The sequence below is a fragment of the Schistocerca gregaria genome, chromosome 1, assembly GCF_023897955.1.
Source record: "Schistocerca gregaria isolate iqSchGreg1 chromosome 1, iqSchGreg1.2, whole genome shotgun sequence".
NCBI lineage: Eukaryota > Metazoa > Arthropoda > Insecta > Orthoptera > Acrididae > Schistocerca > Schistocerca gregaria.
In genome coordinates this window covers 617,452,154-617,476,651 of record NC_064920.1, presented here as the reverse complement: position 1 = coordinate 617,476,651, position 24,498 = coordinate 617,452,154, and the positions used below count along the sequence as shown (strand labels likewise).

Below are 24,498 nucleotides of genomic sequence, written 5' to 3'. Positions count from 1 at the left end.
ACAGTTTATATCTACCTTTCGCAGCAATGCAGGCTGCTATTCTCCCATGGAGACGATCGTAGAGATGCTGGATGTAGTCCTGTGGAACGGCTTGCCATGCCATTTCCACCTGGCGCCTCAGTTGGACCAGCGTTCGTGCTGGACGTGCATACCGCGTGAGACGACGCTTCATCCAGTCCCAAACATGCTCAATGGGGGACAGATCCGGAGATCTTGCTGGCCAGGGTAGTTGACTTACACCTTCTAGAGCACGTTGGATGGCACGGGATACATGCGGACGTGCATTGTCCTGTTGGAACAGCAAGTTCCCTTGCCGGTCTAGGAATGGTAGAACGATGGGTTCGATGACGGTTTGCATGTACCGTGCACTATTCAGTGTCCCCTCGACGATCACCAGAGGTGTACGGCCAGTGTAGGAGATCGCTCCCCACACCATGATGCCGGGTGTTGGCCCTGTGTGCCTCGGTCGTATGCAGTCCTGATTGTGGCGCTCACCTGCACGGCGCCAAACACGCATACGACCATCATTGGCACCAAGGCAGAAGCGAATCTCATCGCTGAAGACGACACGTCTCCATTCGTCCCTCCATTAACGCCTGTCGCGACACCACTGGAGGCGGGCTGCACGATGTTGGGCCGTGAGCAGAAGCCGGCCTAACGGTGTGCGGGACCGTAGCCCAGCTTCATGGAGACGGTTGCGAATGGTCCTCACCGATACCCCAGGAGCAACAGTGTCCCTAATTTGCTGGGAAGTGGCGGTGCGGTCCCCTACGGCACTGCGTAGGATCCTACGGTCTTGGCGTGCATCCGTGCGTCGCTGCCGTCCGGTCCCAGGTCGACGGGCACGTGCACCTTCCGCCGACCACTGGCGACAACATGGATGTACTGTGGAGACCTCACGCCCCACGTGTTGAGCAATTTGGCGGTACGTCCACCCGGCCTCCCGCATGCCCACTATACGCCCTCGCTCAAAGTCCGTCAACTGCACATACGGTTCACGTCCACGCTGTCGCGGCATGCTACCAGTGTTAAAGACTGCGATGGAGCTCCGTATGCCACGGCAAACTGGCTGACACTGACGGTGGCGGTGCACAAATGCTGCGCAGCTAGCGCCATTCGACGGCCAACACCGCGGTTCCTGGTGTGTCCGCTGTGCCGTGCGTGTGATCATTGCTTGTACAGCCCTCTCGCAGTGTCCGGAGCAAGTATGGTGGGTCTGACACACCGGTGTCAATGTGTTCTTTTTTCCATTTCCAGGAGTGTAGTAACAGAGGGAATTGTAGAGGCTAAAAACAGTGGAGGTAGGCAGAGACCGGAATATATCCAGCATATAACTGAGGACATAGGTTGCAAGTGATACTTTGATATGAAGAGGCTGGCACAGGATAGAAATTCGTGGCGGGCCTCAGCAATGTAATCAGAAGCCATATGAAAAAAAAGTACATCTAATAAAGTTGATGTTCATTCGATTTACACTTATGTCACATGTCACAACGATAATACGACAACTAAATTTAATCAGCTCATACTACTTGCTTTCCCTCATTAGCTTTGGTTCCACACACTCAGCTTCAGGTATACTGCGGAAACTTTTCCATGGATGCCCTAGAATGAAGTTCACTTCTTGAGTAGTTTCATATTATGTGTGGTCACGTACTCGTCCACAGGTATACTGAAAGATTTACTCAATGTTTTTAGTTATGGACAATCAAAGTTTTGCATATTTACTACTCTGTTGGTACCCACATCTAATTTATTTGACAGTCATCCAACTTTATCCCCTCCCATAACCATTATGTAGTCACTACATTTGCATATTTCCCACAACGTGCTTCTTGCACTGATTAATGCTATACTCCAATCCCACTTCTGATTGTGATAATTTCTTGTTAGCCAAGAATATATTCTTTAACTTTTTTCTGAAAGGCTAACTAAAGTCAACATCAATGTCCTTGTTAGCAGCACTACAGCAATAACCATTCTTCATTCAACAAGAACATTAGCAGTCTGTTTGGGGATGAAATTATTCCCTACGTCCTAAAATTCAATAAATGTTATATTCGTTCTGCAAAAGAGGAACGGTACTGCTCAATGGAGTTTTGAACTATGATTTCAAACAGCACATTGACGCATTACTGAGAAAAACATGGTCTGTGAAACATTCGCTGAATGCAAGTCTTCGACAAGCAGCTCTATTTAGAAGGAAATCTCACTGCTGGTCAAGTGCTTATGTGTTTGCGAGTTTATTAACGTGCACGCTATTGTAAAAAGTAAACTCCTTTTCGAATATTCCTGCTAACCATAACTGTGGGATAAGAGAGATGATATTGTGTTTTTAACAAGGAGTAAGAATGCTACTGCACGATATGCTGAAGCAGAGTCAACGTCTGCATCTGTTAATACTACTACATTATGTGCGTGTTTTGGTGGATTGGAGCCTTATATTTGTCTTAATTAATGTCTTGTCAAACTGCAAGCTACATGAAGATGTTTATTTAGAGGAAACCCGATTATGGCGTAATTAACGTATCTGAAATATAGCTGCAGAGGTTTCTATTGACATAGAGGGGAGAAAGAGTTTTGGCACAAGTCTAAACGGAATTCTATCTTCAGTCGTTCAGTCGACCTTCTGCTGTGAACAAACCGAATAAATTTGGCGATTCTTTTGGTACAAAGAGCTCGGGCTGAACGCACTATTGGTACGATTCATCCACTCGGCAATATTTATGGGAATACCCATGCGTTTAGCATATTATGCGGGAACACAAACACAGCCGCCAATATATGCTGGACGAACTAAAAGGCAAAAACCGAGAGTATCTTAGCACCCAGGCTGCGATGTTGTCGGAAGCGCACATATTTTTTACCGATTTGTTGCAGGGGAAGGTAATGGATAACGTAGCCTTTGCTCAAGTAATGCCAATATACTAAGCAGAACAGATGGGCGATATCTGTTCGAACGCTTCACGGAATATGAAGTTCGCGACGTTCTGTAAAACGCACAAGATGAAAGGGGCCAGGGGCGGACGGCATGCCCCGTGAATTCTGTCTCCGGTTTTGTGACATGCTGGCGCAACGACAACACCGTTCGTGAGTGAAGTGCTTAATGGCATTCCAGTTCTAACAACATTCTTAGACGAAACTGCTAATGCCAACTACAATCTCGTTGGCTGCTGCTTAGCAATAATCGATGATGCGTGCTTCCTGGCCGTTCTATCCTCGAGTGCCTGCTTATGTGTAGAGATGCAAAACTGGAAATCCTTTCGGTGGACGTTGCCAAGACGCTGGATAACACTGTGATGAAATTTAGTTTTGGTACTGTTGTGTGCATAGTTCGGCGTAGTCAGCGCGTACACAACTTTCCCACTAGAGCGCGCCCCAGTAAGCACAACAGCGCAGGCGCAGCACTCGTCCATCTCCGCAGTACGAGATGGCGCTGCCTTAGAGACGGACCAAATTCTGCTTCCGCCGATCCGTGTATTAATATGTAACGCAGCCAATGAGATTGCTGCTAACGTAGAACCTTTTCTCCTCGCGGATCACACTCGCGCACTGATACATGAATGCACAAGGTATCATAACGAGTGTACAGGCCTCCGATCAGTCAGTCTGCATTAGTCTGTGCCAGTCTATAGTCAAGTTTCAGTCTGCACCTAAGAAGATTATCATATTCCTGTACATAGCCATGAAGATAAATGTATAGACACCCTGTCAAGTATCAGAGATATGTGAGAATAAGATTAACGTACCAAGACCAAAGGAACTTCAGATTGTCAATTGCAAATAGCATCCAGAATCAAGTTAAGTAATTTTATGCTTGTTATTATTTTAATAAATGTGTGTGAAAATTAATCAAGTTCTGTTTAAAGTTGGTCACCGTCAATCTGCTTCTCTAAGCGTGCAAGTGGCATTTCTATCATCTGACGTAATGGCAGAAGATAAACACGCCACAATAAGACCACGAGACATATTGCTGACATTTGCCTGCTTCGTTAGAGCGACAAGTCAAATAATCTGATGGTTTGTGTACCGAAGGTCTTACAGTACGCATACCACAGGTGCCAAATTTACTAACACAGTTATGAAACTGTTGTCCAACTCAAAGTCAAGGATTATTATTATTAACGCAAAGCTGTATCTATAAATGTCCGAAGTTGAGTAAAGCTTGGCTGTTTACTTTCCATGGGGCTCCTCGTGATGTCAGTGGATCCTCTGGTGCGCAAACTGAGTTCCTTGTGCCGGGGTGCACGGGTCGTATGGCGGGCGCACGCAGATGACGGTTTATTTTTTACTAAGAGGGAGACCATCGATGCACCATACCCCATATCACAGTTGTGTAAGCAAGCGTCAGGGTCCAACACCAATCGGCATTAGGAGGTCCTGATCCCCTTGCGTACCACTACATGAACCACCGTAGTTCCAAATCAACGATCAACACATAACCTTAGTTTTTTTTTTTCATAGTTAACTTGGAGGAAAGGACGACATAAAATTGCAGCTGGCTTCTGACATCTATTAGGACTATATCAAAAAAACATTTTGTTAGAAACGTCGCAGTGGCACAGGAAGTCCAACTGATGGTTTTCATCTCGTCAGAGAGTTAGTTCATAGAGCAAATTTAAATCTTGGCGAAGGAAACAGATTGCGCTATAGAGCAAGCTGTTTGCTGGATGTTGTAAGGGCGCGTGGGGGCCCTTTAAAGAGCTTCACGTAATAAACACGCTGCCCCCCCCCCCCCCCGCCCCTCCATGAGGGAGAATTAGGATTGACTGGCAGAATAATGCCCATATGCGGAAAGCATCCCGACAAACCCATATCTGCACTGTTCAGGAAGTAACAAATAATTTCATAGGTAGCTCCAACGACAGTCGACCGTTCCACCCTAGTTAGCATTCGTACGGTATTTTTTCACACAGAAAAGCTAAATATTTCAGGAATATTTTGTCACCTCTAGAATGGCGAAGAATCTCTATAAGGCTGTCAGAGACAGGTCTGCGACGAACAAGCACGGCACCCCTACCCCACAACGTCACTTGGAGGGAACGTAGCCAAATATCTCTGCTCGTTACTTCTCATCACACCTGAAGGTCACTTCGGATCGATGTGGAACGCTGGCAGCGAAATGTTGTGGATTGTCTATTGAACGTCGATAAACAGTTCTGCGCTACCACAACTGTGATCACGTACTTCGATACATTTCGTAACAGCAAAAGAGCGACAAATAATTAGACAGTTGCTATGCAGCACAGACATTTTTTGGTCTGGAAATAACAGACGAATTGCGGTTTCTAATCTTTATGTGGCAGCAACACTTGCGATGTCAGACATTACAAAACTTCTTAAAAATAGCTGTTCAAAAAGCTTTCAGCAAAGCCATGCATTACAGCTGGAGAATGTGCGGATAGACGACAGAAACAGGAATCTTTTGATACTCGAAAGTTTATATCTTAAAATCTGTAGCACCGGCCTGTTCAGAGTTCACAATCCGGCAGAAGAAATTTTCTTTGCCTATGACCCCTAAATTTGATAAAGATACAATATCTTACAAGAATGTAACTATCTTAATTTTTATAAAATACCAGTATCGTTTCCGCTGAGTGCGTTATTTGTAGAGAGGAGTTTTGTTTTAGGCAGATGATGCTTTTGATTCAAAAGACTCAATTCATATAAATTTTATCTACATCTTTCAGGAAGATATTTATTCCCATTTGTAAAAATGTGTAAGACTGTCTTTTCCGTTCTTCAGAGTATTTAAGTTAGTGACGTGTCTTGTGTGACCACGAATGAAGAGGCACTTTTCTTTATTTTTACATGAAGACCGTAAACGTTTTTTAGAAGAAATGTGTCAATGCAGTTATTCGAACTTTGTCTATATCTGCAACAATTCACTTTAAACCGCAAAAGTGCAATCTTATTTCACCGCTGTTTTCTCGTCACGGAGATGCACTACAAACTTATTATTTCCTTCAGAAACAGTGCTTACAGCGAAATAATTACTTTTATTTCTGCGAGGATTCTTTGTTCTACGTTGAAGAAGAAAGTGCACTTTCAGGAAAAACAGAGTGCAACAACGTCGGATGGAAGAGAGGCCAGATAAAGCTTTTAAGGCGAGCGGGGAAAAAAGTGTGGTTGCCGCTAGCTCAGCCACACGCCAGCCACCGAAGTGGCGTACAATTAAAAGCTTGCACAAGACCTTGGGCCGTACAGCACAATTATTACTTGACTTTCTGTAAACCTCTTTAGAAATTTTATTCCAATCTATTGTAGCGCGGTAGTATAACAACTTTGTGTTTTAATTAATATTAAAAGATAGTCTTAGGTTGGAGAAAGCTTTTTATTGCCTTCCAGCCGGTTCCCCTGTGGAGCGTATTGTATTATGAAGGTACTGTTTTTTGATTTGTAAGGCTTATTATTTGTTTCTGTTATGGTTTTAACATAAAAAAAATTGTTTCGTAATTGCGTTGTATTGAAACGTCCCCTTAGAAAAATTATACATGACTGTGCTTAAACTGACACACAATACTTTTTGAGCGCAACGCAGTCTGACTCTCAATAATTCCTACAAAAGAATGGCCCTGACTAACATTAACCTATAACTTTCACAAATCACTTACTTCACAAAAATCTTCGTTACTCGAACTACTGCAATACAGCGAGCGCCACTATTGCCAGCTAAATAAAAGAGTCAAACTACTGAAGGCACTAACTACCGATATGCATAGTTAGCAAATGAAAGATTTTGATAGAGAACAAACAATGTATTTACGTTAATAGTGTTAAAAAGTCATAATATATATAGCAGTTCATGACATCCATTCTTACAAATTTACTGTTTCTGATGGACACACGTCCAGATCATCCGCTCTCAAAATTCCGCCATTTCTCTCCCCACATCCACCACTGCTGGCGGCTCACCTCCAACTGCCCAACGCTACGCGCCGTTAACATCCAGCTGCCCAACACTACAGTGGCAGACAACAATGCAAACTAGCCACAGACTGCACTCAGCACAGCAAGTGATTTTCATACAGAGCGCTACGTGGCGTTACCAATAAGAAACCCTAAATAGCCTACTTACAGTATTTTATGAAATGTTCGAGGTTTGCAGTTTTGTCTTATTTTATACTGAAGGTTCTTGTTATGTCAGCAGAAGTATATACCAATTATAGGATTATAAACTAATTGTGTTTAGGGCTATACACCCTTGGCTATTACTGGCCCTCTTTTAGTTTCAGTTATTCTGCATAAAAAATTCTTTGTTCTGAGAAATACTCCCGCATTACTCCTTTCTGCTTCTAAGTCTTTTCTATACCAGTGTAATACGTTCGCATACTTCAACTCCAAGCCTCGGGCACTGGGCAGGATTCTGTAACAATATTTATACAGTCTATTACCTATTTAACGTGTTTGTAGCTCGCCTCGGAAGATTTATTTCTCTCTTCTATAATTATTTTTTCATTTTTCTCTTTACACCGGCATTTGACCGCTTAGTAAAGGCTATCTTCGTGCTTCTGATTCAGTCCGTATTGCGTATATACTGTGTGAGGACGGTTGAGCCACCAGCAGTTCGCTCCGGGATCATGTTTACAGTTTGTGAGCGTGGCCTTACTCTGCGTTGCTATGAACAATGTCCCGTATCTACAATTGTAGAACTACCGTAGGCTACCGAAAACTATCATAAGTAAGCGTAGATTACGGTAGTTTTCCTACCAGCAATTAATGTCGTACCCGCGTTACCTATACGTTTAGAGGGTTGCATACTAGCTGGGTGTTACCTCATAATGATCGCTTTCTTTACGTATGTCGTCAGTGTCTTACTAGAATCTCGCAAAAATCATAAACAGCGAACCGTCTAGAAACTGAGTGATGATATATAAACGGGCCAAGTAAAGGACGGAATGATTTTCTCCTACATAGTTATCCTCCTGCCTGTTATTTGAAAGTTAACAGTACTTACAACAAAACTGAAACTGTCAATGTTCAATTCAGGTTTTATTCGTAAACTGTCGATTTGTTAAGCGAAATAGAGGATTGTTGTAACAAAAATAAAACAAAATGGTTTTGACATATGGCGCTAGAAAACGCAGAACAGAAATACACTGATAGTGCGAAACATTTGATCACTGCTGACCTCGAGGTTGGATTTTGCCTTGTGGCGTTGCGGGAACGTGACGCGGTAAACAAAATATGTAAGTGGTTCAAAGACGGATGGGTTATAATTCTATCGACGACACGGCTCGCAAATGGGGAAATCCACTGACGTAATCGACTTTGACAGTGGTGATATTATTATTACCCACAGCCTGTGAACGATTATCTCGAATGTAGCTGATCGAACGTTCACGTGCCACTATAGTGAGCATCTATGGACAGTGATAGTACTACAGTGATGCTACCACTGCATGATGAGTCGTGAGATGTACCCCACTCTGTACGGGATTTGGGATTTGCAGCCTTGTCTACTCTGTAAAGCAGAATAGGTGGCGATCTGAGACATGTCTGCGAAAGAGCACAATGATGGTGCATACATATGTGTTTCGGAGTACACAGTACGTCGTACAATGTTGAATACGGGGCTCCGACGCAAACTATCCTACGTCGTCACATGTTTGGCCAATGCCATAGTCAGTTACGATTGCAGTGGTCATGGGATCGTGGAATTGGACCCTGGGTCAATGAAACCATGTCGTCATGTCGCATGAACGACGTCTTTGCTGCACGAGGCCGACGGTCGTCTCCACGAACACCGTCATTCGCGCGAACGGCGGTTCGAATGTTCACTGCGGCAGGGACGCAGGTGTGGGAGCAGCATTATGCTACGGGAGATACCTTCGAGCAGGATCCACATCTGCATCTACATCCATACTCCGCAAGCTACCTGACTGCGTGTGGCGGAGGGATAGTTGTCTATGTCCCAAATCCACAGTTGTTTAAGAAGCACGAGGTCGTACTCAGTTGGTGGTTTTTGTGATGAACTTCCTTTTATTTGAATCCTATGGAATTCATATGGGTCGCTATCAAACGCTATCACCAGGTACAAAAATCAGCGGCCCGCGGTCATAGGAAATTACATGACTTGAGCGTGAACATCTGGTGCGACGTACCTCCACGAAACTACCAACAAACTGCCGAATCCATAGACCAACAACTTAGTAAGCAGGTGGTTACAATGTTTTAGCTCGTCAGTGCATATCAAACATCAGTTTAGTACTTCAAAAAAGTTATATTAAACATGTTTCTGTTGTTCATGAAGAGCTTTCGCATTTATCACTAATAATGGAAAACTCTTGCATTTTATGATGATGATGATGATGATGATGATGATGATGATGAAAGTTCTATTGAATGCGTGATAACAACAACGGTTACTTATATTCTTTAGATGTGTGCATTAAAACTAAATTTGTATCAAAAGTAACTGCTTTGGTTAAGTAATAGCGCAGAAGTTACGAGATCAAAAAATTGTTATTGCTTGTGAAATGCAATTTATATTGTGTAAGGATATAAAATACACAATAGACTAACATTGAATTTGAGCAAAGCAAACACGTAAACAAACAAAAAAGCAACAGAAGTCGTCGTCCCCCAGAACCCTCTCCTAACCATTCATTTATTTTCCGTTTCCACTTCTTATGTATTCTTCTGTCGGTTTATTCCTCGGATTCTTTATACCATTTCGCACGGTGTTTTTCATACTCCTTACCGTCTATTCTAGGCATATTTCACGAATGCCTCATGACAGCAATTATAGTATTTTGACATGCTTTCCTGTCCTTTTACGTTTTTGGTATCGTTGTTCAGGATGGGATAGGACTACACCCGGATATATATTATGTCAGATTTTCATTGTAATTCCACATAACCTGATGACGATTGACCAGAGTGAAAAGCATCGATTTTGAGCCAATAAACAGCTTTCTACAACCAAAGACGGACTTTAATATTAATAGTCTTTCCAGTTTTATAAACAAAAAATAGCCTGCTGTTGTCATTCAGAATGGCGAACGTATCGCCATTCATTTTGATAAATCGTGCGTAACTATCATTAACGCTTCCTAATGAGTCCACTTCACCCGCAGAAGTGTTTCTTGTTTACATTACTGGCCATTAAAATTACTACATCACGAAGATTACGCTGATACAATAGCTCCCTACTTAGCAATCATATACAACCGCTCGCTCACCGATAGATCTGTACCTACAGATTGGAAATTTGCGCAGGTCGCACCAGTGTTTAAGAAGGATAGTAGGAATAATCCATCTAACTACAGACCTATATTGACGTCGGTTTGCAGTAGGGTTTTGGAGCATATACTGTATCCAAACATTGTGAATCACCTCGAAGGGAACGATCTATTCATACGTAATCGGCATGGTTTCAGAAAACATCGTTCTTGTGCAACACAGCTAGCTCTTTATTCGCACGAAGTACTGGCCACTATCGACAGGGGATCTCAAGTTGATTCCGTGTTTCTAGATTTCCGGAAAGCTTTTGACACCGTTCCTCACAAGCGACTTATAATCAAGCTGCCGGCCTATGGGGTATCGCCTCAGTTGTGCGACTGGATTCGTGATTTCCTGTCAGGAAGGTCGCAGTTCGTAGTAATAGACGGCAAATCATCGAGTAAAACTGAAGTGATATCAGGTGTTCCCCAGGGAAGCGTACTTGGACCCCCGCTGTTCCTGATCTATAGAAATGACCTGAGTGACAATCTGAGCAGTTCTCTTAGGTTGTTCGCAGATGATGCTGTAATTTACCGTCTAGTAAGATCATCCGAAAATCAGTATCAGATGCAAAGCGATTTAGAAAAGATTGCTGTATGGTGCGGCAGGTGGCAGTTGACGCTAAATAACGAAAAGTATGAGGTGATCCACATGAGTTCCAAAAGAAATCCGTTGGAATTCCATTACTCGATAAATAGTGCAATTCTCAATGCTGTCAATTCAACTAAGTACCTGGGTGTTAAAATTACGAACAACTTCAGTTGGAAAGACCACATAAATAATATTGTGGGAAAGGCGAGCCAAAGGTTCCGTTTCATTGGCAGGACACTTAGAAGACGCAATAAGTCCACTAAAGATACAGCTTACACAACACTCGTTCGTCCTCTGTTAGAATATTGCTGCGCGGTGAGGGATCCTTACCAGGTGGGATTGACGGAGGACATCTAAAGGGTGAAAAAAAGGACAGCTCGTTTTGTATTATCACGTAATAGGGGAGAGAATGTGGCAGATATGATACGCGAGTTGGGATGGAAGTCATTAAAGCAAAGTCGTTTTTCGTCGCTGCGAGATCTATTTACGAAATTTCAGTCACCAACTTTCTCTTCCGAATGCGAAAATATTTTGTTGAGCCAAACCTACATAGGTAGGAATGTTCACCAAAATAAAATAAGAGAAATCAGAGCTCGAACAGAAAGGTTTAGGTGTTTGTTTTTCCCGTGCGCCGTTCGGAAATATGATTGTAGTTCGATGAACCCTCTGCCAAGCACTTAAAATGTGAATTGCAGAGTAATCATGGAGATGTAGATGTAGATCTAGAAGATGACGTGCAACAGACGCGAAATTTAACCCACAGGAAGAATATGCTGTGATATGCAAATGATTAGCTTTTCAGAGCATTCACACAAGGTTGGCGCCGGTGGCGACACCTACAACGTGCTGACATGAGGAAAGTTTCCAACCGATTTCTTATACACAAACAGTAGTTGACCGGCGTTGCCTGGTGAAACGTTGTTGTGATGCCTCGTGTAAGGAGGAGAAATGCGTACCATCACGTTTCCGACTTTGAAAAAGGTCAAATTGTAGCCTATCGCGATTGCGGTTTATCGTATCGCGACATTTTGCTCGCGTTGGTCGATATCCAGTGACTGTTAGCCGAATATGGAATCGGTGCTTTCAGGAGGGTAATACGGAACACCGTGCTGGATCCCAACGGCCTTGTATCAATAGCAGTCGAGATGACAGGCATGTTATCCGCATGGCTGCAGCCACCTCTCGATCCCTGAGTCAACAGATGGGGACGTTTTCAAGACAACAAACACATGCACGAACAGTTCGACGACGTTTGCAGCACCATGGACCATCAGCTCGGAGACCATGGATGCGGTTAGTCTAGAGGCTGCATCAAAGACAGGAGCGACTGCGATGGTGCACTCAACGACGAACCTGGGTGCACGAATGGCAAAACGACATTTTTTCGGATAAATCCAGGTTCTGTTTACAGCATCATAATGGTCACATCCATGTTTGGCGACATCGCGGTGAACGCACATTGGAAGTGTGTATTCGTCATCGACATACTGGCGTATCACCCGGCGTGATGGTATAGGGTGCCATTGGTTACACGTCTCGGTCAGCTCTTGTTCGCATTGACGACACTTTGAACAGTGGACGTTACATTTCAGACGTGTTACGATTCGTGGCTCTACCCTTCATTTGATCCCTGCGAAACCCTACATTTCAGCAGGATAACGCAAGACCGCTTGTTGCAGTTCCTGTACGGGCCTTTCTAGATACAGAAAATGTTCGACAGCTGCCCTGGCCAGCACATTCTCCAGATCTTTCACCAACTGAAAACGTCTGGTCAATGGTGGCCCAGCAACTGGCTCGTCACACTACGCTAGTCACTACTCTTGATGAACTATGGTGTCATGTTGTAGCTGCATGGGCAGCTGTACCTGTACACGCCATCCAAGCTCTGTTTCACTCAATTCCCAGGCGTATCAAGGCAGTTATTACAGCCAGAGGCGGTTGTTCTGGGTACTGATTTCTCAGGATCTATGCACCGAAATTGTGTAAAAATGTAATCACTTGTCAATTCTAGTATAATATGTTTGTCCAATGAATACCCGTTTATCATCTACATTTCTTCTTGGTGTAGCAATTTTAATGGCCAGTAGTGTATTACTTCTGGACACGTCATCACGTGGTGACTGGTGGAACACGAGGTCTAGTTCCCGTGTTCCTTGCACCCTTCGTACCACATCATTACCTTGACGTTCCACCTATCATCGAGAGCTTCGCGTGCCCCAAAGTGAGATCCGTAATACACAATTTGTGTTGCTCACTAACAGTAACTACACCAAATGTACCAGGGAAATTCCACACATTGCAATACTATGTGTATGAAGCCATGCTTAGATATAAATAATGTATAAATAATAATCTTACATTTGTAATTTAAAATGTTAGATTGTAGCTTGTGTTGTAAATATACACGCCGGCCCTTCCAGCAGGCAGTACTAATTTTGATAAACTCGGCCATGCAGGAAGCATCAACTCACACTGTTATAGTATACATTACGGTCGACATTCTTAAAAAAAAGAAACTATGCACTTTTCTAGCGTGCTTCATATCGCTGCAAGGTGACACAAAACGGCTGAAATATTGTGTTTTGCCATGTTGTTGCTGTTTCCGCGTGTTTTTCACTTATTCGTAGAGCCCAGTGCATTGACAGGTTATCTGCGTAAGTAAAGTGGTGCGGTTTGCATTTTCAATCAGCAAGTTCAAAACGAGATCTTAAGTGTTGGATAAAGAACAATATCGGCAGTCTTTCTACAACTCGTCCTCCAAATAGGTTTCTGGAACCAACTATCTCACTTAACGTAAGGTGTCCCAGGAATAACAGAGTAGAAACTTATGTGAGAGTATTATTCCTTTACGTTCTTCTCTATATTCTCTGTATTATCTATGCACGTATTATCAATAGGATCTATACCTGTATTAAAGTAACAGACATTCTTCTTCCTTTCCTTGGACTTACACTGTACCCGCACAGGGTCGGTTCATTAATCAGGATTAGCAGTGTTAGTGACAAAGGGTCGCGGGATGCCATTCCTCTCGTCATAAAGTAACAGAATCTTGCCATGTGCTATTTATTTTTATTTTGAGTCATTGTTACTGAATATTTTCTCTTTATTTTTCATTTAATTTTGCTATAATGGGTAAATAAACTGCCGGAAAAACACGACACAAGACTATGTTTAGTGGCACTAGGGCAAAATTCATGCATACTGAGAGGCTGTAGTGTTACTAATTGATTAGGCGTGGTAAAGCCGATAAGATGGTGCTCAGTAGGCCTGTATGTGAAGCCTCTGTTTTGACTCTACATGCAGTTAACAGTGCAGAGTTTACCGGTGAAGTGTCTACAACACTCATTCTAGGGTCCAACTACGCCCCATCGACAAGTACGTACTCCTGCTGAACAGCTTCAGACACTTGAACAGGATCGCATTTTGGACCTGCGGGTAGCTGGATTGACATATCGAAAGATTGTTGCACATCTTGGGCATTCTGTGTCGATGGTGTTTCGCTGCTTTCAGCAGTGGCCTGTGGATCATTCGCACACGTGTAGACCGGGATATGGGCAATGGGAACAGGCGGAGTGTGAGGGGCTGTTCCCATTGCTACGAGGTCCGTTGCTCACCGATCCCGGACACGAAAGTTGAGTCTTTACTTAATCTACCAGCCAGCCCCAATTGTTCACATTGTGCCGTTTGAATTTCGTTGTGTGCTGTTGGGACATTCCCGCGAGTAACAACGTGTGTTTTCAAGTTGGCGAAATTCTAGCCATCCTCCTGTGAACTTTAACTTAATTATGGCTCTGAGCACTGTGGGACTTAACATCTGAGGTCATCAGTCACCTAGAACTTAGAAATACTTAAACCTAACTAACCTAAGGACATCACACACATCCATGCCACCGTAGTAGTCGCGCTGTTCCCGGTTGTAGCGCCTAAAACCGCTCGGCCACCGCGGCCGGCTGTTAACTTGATTATTTTTGAACTGAAGTGCATCAACGGAATCTTCTGCCTTGTGGCCGTTAACGTTCCTGTTGCCTGCCCTGGCCGTTGACGTAAATTCAGAGAGTGCATTTTCCACGTCGTGTTGTGGCTGTCCAGCACGGCATGTAGTTTGACAGCTGAATGTGTAAATCGTTGTGGGAGCCGATACCTTCTGCGTTGTTCCATTGAACTCTCTGTTGTGTGCTGGTCGGGTGGAGCGGAAATTATCCTGTCGCTTGGTGTGCTGACTGTCTGTCGCTTGGGTTGCCGTCGGATTGAGCATTAGTTGGGCCGACTGCCTGTGTCACCAAAGCAAGCTTTAGTTTTTGAATTCCAGGTCGACCGTTGGAAACTTCTAAGCGCCGTTTGATGTGCTGCCTTTTCTTATTTGTCCTTGTTATTTGTTTATGTACGACTTCTAGCCGATTTTAAATTAAAGTCGTTTTGCCCTTAAGGCGTGAGATTGTTTGGGCTTTCAGCCTAATTCAAAGAAATGTTTTAAGATGAGGCCATCTACCTTTTAAAAATCAAATTCTTGTTTTAGAGTGTTACGTGATGGGCCTTCAGCCGGTTTTAAATTAAAGTTGTTTTGCCCTTGAGGCATGAGAGTGAATGGCGCATTTAGCCGGGAATTTAGTCCTAAAATTAATGTTTGCCTGGTTTTGTATTTAATGTTTTCTTTACTCTTGTAATGTTTGTCAAATGAATAAAGTAGTATGTTCGAGTGCAACTGACAGCCACTCATTTTGGCCCCTTTCCACAAATTATACCATCTGTCCTGTCCTGCGGGTATAGCAGAGGATCTGAACAGTTTTTCCTCTTTCCAAATAGTGCAAGTCATCGAGTCCAACGACGAATCTATGAGGCATTTAACCTCCAGTGTGTAGAGGTGGTTCTAGGAAATTTTGGGGGCCTCTTTCTTACGGGGATTGGGCCCATCGTTGAGATTATTGTGACATTAAAGGATGTTCACTTCAAAACTGTCGAGGGTGAAGTGTTGCCCTTGCCATTACACTTTCAATACTAGTATGCTGTGGTCACTTTCGCCTTCAAAGCTGACAGTACCGTTGTTCAAAGTTCCATGGTTTGACTGCCAGGCCTCATAGAGCACTTCGAGTGTCTCGCTAAGTCAACTGATCTTATCCGCGCGTGGTAGCCGTGCGTTCTAAGGCGCCTTGCTACGGTTCGAGCGGCACCCTCCGCCGGAGGTTCGAGTCCTCCCTCGGGCATGGGTGTGTGTGTGTTATCCTTAACGTAAGTTACTTTAAGGGGACCACATCATGCCTATCTAACCCATATTAATTTAAGCAAGTATTTGACCCATTTCTGAAAAAAACTATTTGACGCAGGACCTTAATATTTTTACTGTAAGTTACATGGTGCTAATAGAGTCCACTGTACTAAAATTTACTTTATCCATTTTCTAGTTTTTAAGAAATACTTTTTTAAATTTATTAACAAACAATATTTTTTGGGAAATTCCTAACGGGGAATGTTAATGAATGTAGTACCAGAGGTGGCTTTTTATGTTATGCAGAGCCTCTGAAAATTTCATTCATTTATCTATGATAGTTTCTGATATAATGGCCATATGTACTGAATGTTTTAATTTGTGGGAAAATGACGTTATAGAAAAAACTTTTGGAATTTGTTACTTATAGTTAATTAATTCTGTCCTGCTGCATATGATGGCCCTTCTTTGGCCTCTAGCAGGTCTTCCAGCTTCTTTATCACCTTCCTGGATGTTTGTCTTGCTTGTTGGCCATATTAGATGCAGACCTATCTGCATCGGCTATCCTCATTTTATCGCAGTGTTGTAGCCCAATGATCATATTTTCACAAGAATTACTTCCCAGCTTTTTCAGTACCCAACACTGTCCAATGTTACCACAACTGAATGTAATAACAGCATCATGAACTCCTAGTTTCATTGTATGCATTTCTACAAATACAGTTTTAAGAGGCGGTTCCAAATTATGCTGTTGAAACTTTCATTTGGGTTGTGTGTCTGTCCATGCAGACATTTCCTTAGAAGGTCAGGATGAGCCAGGTCTCTGAAAATAGGTTTAACTGCTGTAATAACAGCAGCAGGAAGGGAATGCTGGTGAGAATAAGATTCTCCAGTTGCCTGAGCCCTATAGTATTTGCACCACGAATTTTCTCCTGATGGACACAATCCATGACATGGCTCATCATCAGTAGAGCACTTATGGAAGAATATGGCCCAAACATCTCTCTTCATTGCCTCCAGATTTTCTTTGTTTCTCCCAATTACCTGCCCATAGTATACCCGAAAGTTTTCTATTTCAGTTTTAGTTAACTTACCCTGTCCAGTCAACAATTTTCAATCTTCTAATTTTTTTCCTCTCATATAAACAGTTAGTTTTCTCAACCTTGTCCCAGACGTTTTTGAACATGGCCTACACATTCTATTTTGCTAATAATGGCTTCTCCATATGGCATAGAATTCATCACATTGTTGTATGCCTTTCTGTCACCATAGCCCAAATATTTGGTGTACCATACGCCTCTTGTTTCTACGGAGCGATGAAATATTTTTTTACTCCATGAAATTCCATACCACCACTTGTTCCTCTAAAATTGGCCTCACAGTTGTGTTCTTTATGTTCATTGACTTTACAACATTTGCAGTATTTAGACATTATCTCCACATCTAACACTTTACCGGTGTCTACACTTGTGGCACTCACTACTCCATTCAGCGAAGTATGTCCTCTTTTCTGCCAACTTCCATCAAGTGCAACTACAATATCCAAACATCCATCATTTTCTTCCACTGCTTCCCTAGCAGCCATTTTCATGCTTTCCTCACTGACCTCACATACAGCTTCCTCTAGTATTGTAATCAGTTTTGAAAATTTATTTGGTTGTTGATGTAAGTTCATCACTGAACAAAATGTTCTCCCTGCAGCCATGCCCTTGCCAATGGATAGTAAGACATAAACTAATCTAATATTGATTTCGTAAGGGGCCACTTGCATCTGGTTTTGAAGAACTCATAAATGAAATCACAGCTGAGCATTTAGTGCAAATTAAATCCAAAGCAATTGCTAGACCTTTTCACCCACTGACACTCTCACAAATTTTCACACTCTGTGGCTCACCACACTGTCTACATTGTACAAATTTATAATTCTCAAATTTATAATAATGTAGCTGCACCCCTTGCCACTTACAGTAAATTCGTTGTAACTCTCTTGAAATGGTGAAATATTCTCTGATGATGCACTCGTTGAAGAAATACAATTAGAAACATCGTTGCCAGGCGACATAAGTTCTTGTACAGAAAGCTTTCTAAACTTGTTTCCTCTAAATTGTCGTTTCTTGAACATGCCTTTGCGTTTCGTCATCTTCAATAAACACAACAAAACACACGTAAACAAGCACCGCAAACAAGTATAACAACTACTCGCTAGCACACTTGAATAAAACTAACCGCGTGTTTGAAAGCGTGTTGTTTACAAACAGCAGAATCAAAAGAATACCGACTGTTGCATTCCAAGGATAGCCAACACACTCTGGAGTAAAAAAACATCGCTAAAGTGCAATGTAGAGGAAATAAAAATCTAAAGTATATGCAGAACAGTGGGTGACAGAAAAGTGGGCGTGGCACATAAACAAACACGGTAGGTATAGGCTCCTTAAATGCTCGATTAAAAATTTTCAGCAAAATCCTTTTCAGAGTACTTAAATATCTATAGAAATATGATGAAAGCCGAAGATCGATTTTTTTTTGTTACCGGGAACCACAGTGTGGTCCCCTTAAGTTATATTAAGTAGTGTGTAAGCCTAGGGACCGATGTTGGTCCCACATGAACTTACCTTGAATTTCCGAGTTTCAACCGATCTTAATCCCATAGAAAATGTATGAAGGCAACTGAGAATAGAGAGTGAAATGCAGCAACTATCCCCGAAGTCTGGTGTCCTGGGGGGTTCTATGGGTTGTAATCCACTACGCGTAGCAGCTGCTGGATATGGCGTAGCTGAAGGAAGTTGTGAACTCGCTTCCTCGCCAAACTGAGACCGTTATCAAGGCTAGAGACAGTGTTAACGATATTAGCATGATGTCCTCTGGCTGTGATTAATTTTTTTACGAGTGCACAGTTAGTAACAGAAGGCGCTTCAGGATGGAACCGCGTGACCGCTACGGTCGCAGGTTCGAATCCTGCCTCGGGCATGGATGTCTGTGATGTTCTTAGGTTAGTTAGGTTTAATTAGTTCTAAGTTCTAGGCGACCGATGACCTTAGAAGTTAAGTCGCATAGTGCTCAGAGCCATTTGAACCATTTAGTAACAGAAGCTCTAGGTCGTTTGTTACCTTACACAAGCACTCGTGATTGCAACTCTTGAGTATTGATTTTTTTTATCTTTGCTACTGATTTAATGTTCCTCTAATATTCTGCATATAGTAGAGGTTTCGTTTTATATACAAATGCAAAATTGTAAATGTTGGTAAACATAGCTGCTCTTACTCTCTAGATCGCAGATAAGTAGGTACACATAACAGAGTAAACTATTGGGCTGTGGAAAGGGTACCACATTGAACGGAGTGAACGATGAGTGCAAAAAATATAATGTTGGGACAGTATGACGAGACCGAGTCAGACAGGTTGGCGTTTACGTGCGGAACAGGTTTGGCCCGAGATCTCGGACTAAACGGTGCTCGCGGTGGGAGAGGGGGAGGGGAGGGGGAAGGAGAAGGAGGGGACGTTGGCGTAACATGTGACGCATTTGGCGTCCTTTGGCGTTCAGTCGAGTCCGTGTAACGGCGGGCGCCACTGCGGCAGCATGTGGTGGCCGCTGCTGCTGCTCCTGCTGCTCGTGTTTCACTCAGCGGCAGGTGGCCTGGCTGCTAAACGCATCAACTTTGCTCAGCTGACGTGTGACAACGTACACGACAACAATACCGATGTGCTCCAGGGCTGTCGCTTTAGTGTTGTCTCCAGAGATGACCTACAGGTATTTCACCAGTTCCCAATTACAAGGCACTGCTGCAATACTGCCTCTGCAATTTGAAGTGAAAGTGATAGTGAGTGTGAGTGTATCAAACTCAGGTGCATCATTCTCGTCAGAGAGGCGCATTCCATATAAGACGGATTATATTTTTTGAATGTTGCGGTCATGGTCGGTGCAGTGGAAGAAGATGTGTCGAAGGATATGGTCAGCTGCCTAACCCGAAGAAATTTTCTATCTGCGCATACGATAGTCGCTGTCCTCGCCTTGTGTAATAGATGCGTCTTCCGTAGATCTGTTGACTGCAGGCGCGTAAATAACGCGATTTCATGTTTGCGTTGTATCATGATGAGAGAAGGAAGAGAGTGAACGAGCACGAAGAGAGGTGCCAAATTGAAATCACGACTCGGCAGAAGGACCATTACTTACTGTGCCATGTGTCCTCATTCATAAGACATTGAGGAAAGTTAAATTCGCGACATGGTACGTGATATGTTGGCCAATAAATTTAAGCCATCGATAGTCCTCCAGTTGCTGGGTAAGTACTGGACTTGAAATTTTTTCCGCCTTGGGGACTCAAACCAGATTACTTCCGCGTCGAACCTAAGCGACCTCGGCTACGTAGGGAAATGTTAGATTGTACTGGATAGGTCCAGACAATGAGATGTATACGATAATTACGACAGCAAGTTTCTTTCTTATGGCAAATATTGTTAGCTGGCCCTCAAGACAATGAAATTGAGATGTCATTTGGATAAGTAGACCAAACATTATTACATTTATTTTGGGTGCATCGTGCCAGTTGACGCAGTGGCTAGCACACTGGACTCGCAGTCGGGAGTAGGACGGTTCAAATCCGCGTTCAGTCATCCAGAATTAGGTTTTCCGTCTACAGGCTATGCTGAAATGTTTACTTTGAAAGGGCATGGCCGGTTTCCTTCTTCCTCCTTCAAACATTCAGAGCTTGAACTCCATCTCTGATGACTTCGATGTCAACGGGACGTTACACCCTAACCTTCGTTCCTTCCTCTCTTGTTTTGGGTGTAGCAACTGCAAAGCGGATACGCAATAGGGGCCCACAGGATTTATGTATGTAGTTTCAAACATGTGCCTGTCACTCGACAGTCAGCGTTTATTCGTTAGTGGCGTAACATAAAATAACACGTTCACCTTGGCGTACGCTATATGTGGCTGATAACGTCTGCGTAAATGTGCTGTGCTTCGGGACCCTAATTCGCAGACGATTATACCCGACGAGTTCTCTCACTGACCTCCACGTCTATACATACAGAGCAATGACTGTATAAATTTACTTGTAGCGAAGGCAAATGCTGTTAGAACATTAAGGTACTATGCGAGAGAAATCGCATACCAAACACTGACACGATCAATTCTTGATTAGTGCTTGTTTATTTTTGCGTCATATTCCATTTTAATGTTTCCAATGCTTTATGTTTAATTTCTGGACACGATATGTGACACTAGTCTAAAGGGAATGAATTACCACTATGTGAGTGAAAATATGAAGTTAATTACATTTATAGGAGAACGTTTCACTGTGTTTCACATTCTTTCAATATTAGCTTTCGTAATAATACGCAAAAATATTATGATCTTGTTACAAGAACAAATGTGTACACCACATCAGGTTTTCAGTTTTCGACAAGAAATATGATTGTTCTTATGCAATGCGAAATTGACCACTGGATATATCGAGAGGCGGAGTCGCCATTATAAAAGGAGGACGGGTGTACTATGCTGTCGCTAGAGAAGCCATTATAAAAGGATGCGGGGTGTATTTTGTAATCACTAGAGAAGCGCTAACAGCAGTATGTGTCGGTCATTGGGTCTCGATGACGTCGAACATGAACAAGTTATTGGATGTCACCTGATTAAGGAACACTTACAACGCTGCCCAAGGGGGCAGTCGATGACGTGAGTGTGAAGTGGAAACGCTAAGGAACAATCCCAGCAAAACCAAGATCAAGCATACGTCATGCACTGACGGACATGGACCATCGGGCATTGTGGAGCTTGGTTTTAAAATATCGCACGTAACCTTCCGAAAAATTTATTCTTCAATTTCAAAGTGCTATCAACAGCCCAGTTAGCACAAAGTATGTAGGAAGTACAGTGGTCGAGCAACTCCGTATAAGCCACAGATTTCAGTGCCCAATGTTAAGTTACACCTGTGGCGGTGCAAAGAGCGACAGCACTGTACAGTGGCTGAACGGAAAGAGTGATTTGGAGTGGTGCATCACGCTATACGCTCTGACAATTCAATAAAAGGGCTTAGGTTTGGCGAATGCTTGGAGAATATTACCTGCCATCATATTTGGTGCCAAAAGTGAAGTAGAGAGGAGGTGCTGATGTTTATGGTGGTGTTTTTCTTAGGTAGTGACTGCTTCCCTGGCCGTGCGGTTCTAGGCTCTTCAGTCCGGCAACCCACGCCTGCTAAGGTCGCAGGTTCGAATCCTACCTCGGGCATGGATGTGTGTGATGTACTTAGGTTAGTTAGGTTTAAGTAGTTCTAAGTTCTAGGGTACTGATGACCTCAGATGTTAAGTCCCATAGTGCTCAGAGCCATTTGAACTATTTGACTGCTTCCCTTAATGCGCCTGTGATTACGCTAAATGTGGAGGGATAGAAACACAGCACTGTGTACTGCATACGGCAGAGGAGCTGTTCGCAGACGATAATTGATTGTATCAGCATGAGAATACACCCTGTCATACTGCAGCATTTGTGAGACAATGGTTTAGGGACAACAACAGAGTGTCCTGCTGAAGGACCCGAGACCATGGCAATGGAGCACCTTTGCTATGACTGAGAACATGACTTCGCTCCAATAACCAACATCACCATCTTTTCTGGTTTAGTGTCCACTAACAGGTGTCCGGATTCTTCTCACCAGACTGTGTATTTATATGTTGGAAAAGTTTATTTCATTACAAAATTTGTGAAATTATTAAAACTGGCGCTGAATGGTCACCTAACTCCCTTTTCTGTAATGCTCTTCCTAAATATCTCTCTCATTATTATGTTCACGACACATCCTCTCCGCCTGTGCAACCAGCATTGGGAATTCGTCTGAACCGATGGCAGAATAATTTCCCGTGCCCAGTTAACAATGTTACAAGATTGGAGACCGATGATGACATAATGGAAAGACGACCTTTAACAGTCGGGGTAAACTCCTTTGTGGTCGTCTCTTTTTTAAAAATGGTTCAAATGGCTCTGAGCACTATGGGACTCAACTGCTGTGGTCATTAGTCCCCTAGAACTTAGAACCACTTAAACCTAATTAACCTAAGGACATCACACACATCCATGCCCGAGGCAGGATTCGAACCTGCGACCGTAGCAGTCGCACGGTTCCGGACTGCGCGCCTAAAAGCGCGAGACCACCGCGGCCGGCCTCTTTTTTAAAGTTCAGCTCAATCCTTTTCCCTCTTTTCTTTTGTAACGCATTTTAATTTCTTTTTGATCACAGGTGCACGAATTGTGTTGCAGCTTTCCATTAAATTTTATCAAGATATCTGTTGTCAAGCTTGCCTGAAAATTCATTCCTAAAAGTTTCTTGCTGACAAAAAGTGGCTGGTTGCTGTATTTTTATAGTGTATCATTATCCGCGGCCACGGAGCTCAACAGTCCAAATAAAATGGAGAAATTGTTATTGACTTTGTTCCATTCGATACCTCCCCTTCCTTTGTTTCTGATCTGTTCTGTAATACATTTTTGATTTCAGATAATTTTCAGCGAATCCAGCGTAATTCGACTGTCCGTGCGTGTTACAGCTTCCTTTTGTTCTTTTCTCTTGTAATTCATCTGCATATAGTAGCTTCCTTCAAAATATTCTTTTTTCCGCAATTCATCTAGTTCCTCTAGAGCTCATAAGACGGCTAGATGTTCCACTTGGTTACCGGTGCACAATTTCTGTAATTTGCACTTCGGTAGTCAATATTCTATAAGCCTCTGCAGTTTTAATGTTGACTAAGCGCTGTATTGTTCGTATTATCATCATACAATATGTTTGACAGTTGCGTCAACAGAAGAGGCACAATGGTCTTTCGAAATATGCGCATGTGGTCAACGTCACAGATTTACATAAATTCTCTATAATCGTAAATGCAAGATATTACAGGAAGGACCATTTACACAATTCATGTACGAACCAAGAAATATAATTCTTCCTGTCACCGAAATGTCTTCCAATGACCACGACGATAATACAACAAACTGCCGGTAAAAAAAGTTTAGGACTGAGTTCATTTTTAACAGTAAGCGAAGTTGAGCCTGTTACTTCGTCACTACAAATGAATAGAAGCACTTATGTTGATGATGCTTTGCAGTCTTCAGCACACGGTTACAAACGCATATTTCGTTATGGACGTACGAGACTATTACGTAAATCTTTCAGAAGTCAAAATGGAAATGAGATTGTGAGCATTTTTGTTTTCATTTTAGGTCACCTGCACCATACTTTCTGTACACACTGGATCAGGTGACCTCGTGAGTGCATATAGGACGAAGCTGCTAAACACTCTGACGTTCCGCATACTACCTCCCACACGTGCGGAACAACAAGGAGTCTACTGTGCCTACCTCCAGGCCGCGCATCTCCGTAAGCGGTAAGTTCTAGACAGTATTAAGATTGATATGTTGACAGTGAGTGAAAAACTGCAGATCTGGTTGTAAATAGTACTGAAAGCTGTTTACACGACTTTATTGGCACCAT

The 24,498-nt window shown here is 42.9% G+C and overlaps 1 protein-coding gene across 3 annotated transcripts in view; it reads left to right on the top strand.

The window, feature by feature from the left end:
* The window catches only part of LOC126359055 (toll-like receptor 2), a 209,681-nt gene that overhangs the window by 83,677 nt on the left and 101,506 nt on the right, over positions 1 to 24,498 (top strand). The window contains exons 1-2 of one of the 3 annotated variants that reach the window (XM_050007600.1): positions 19,560 to 19,766; positions 24,228 to 24,391. In XM_050007600.1, coding sequence (XP_049863557.1) covers positions 19,596 to 19,766; positions 24,228 to 24,391 — 335 coding nt within the window. In that variant the 5' untranslated portion in view covers positions 19,560 to 19,595. Of the gene's footprint in view, positions 1 to 19,557; positions 19,767 to 24,227; positions 24,392 to 24,498 lie in introns of those variants that run through there. The other 2 variants (XM_050007601.1, XM_050007602.1) reach the window with 2 other exon arrangements.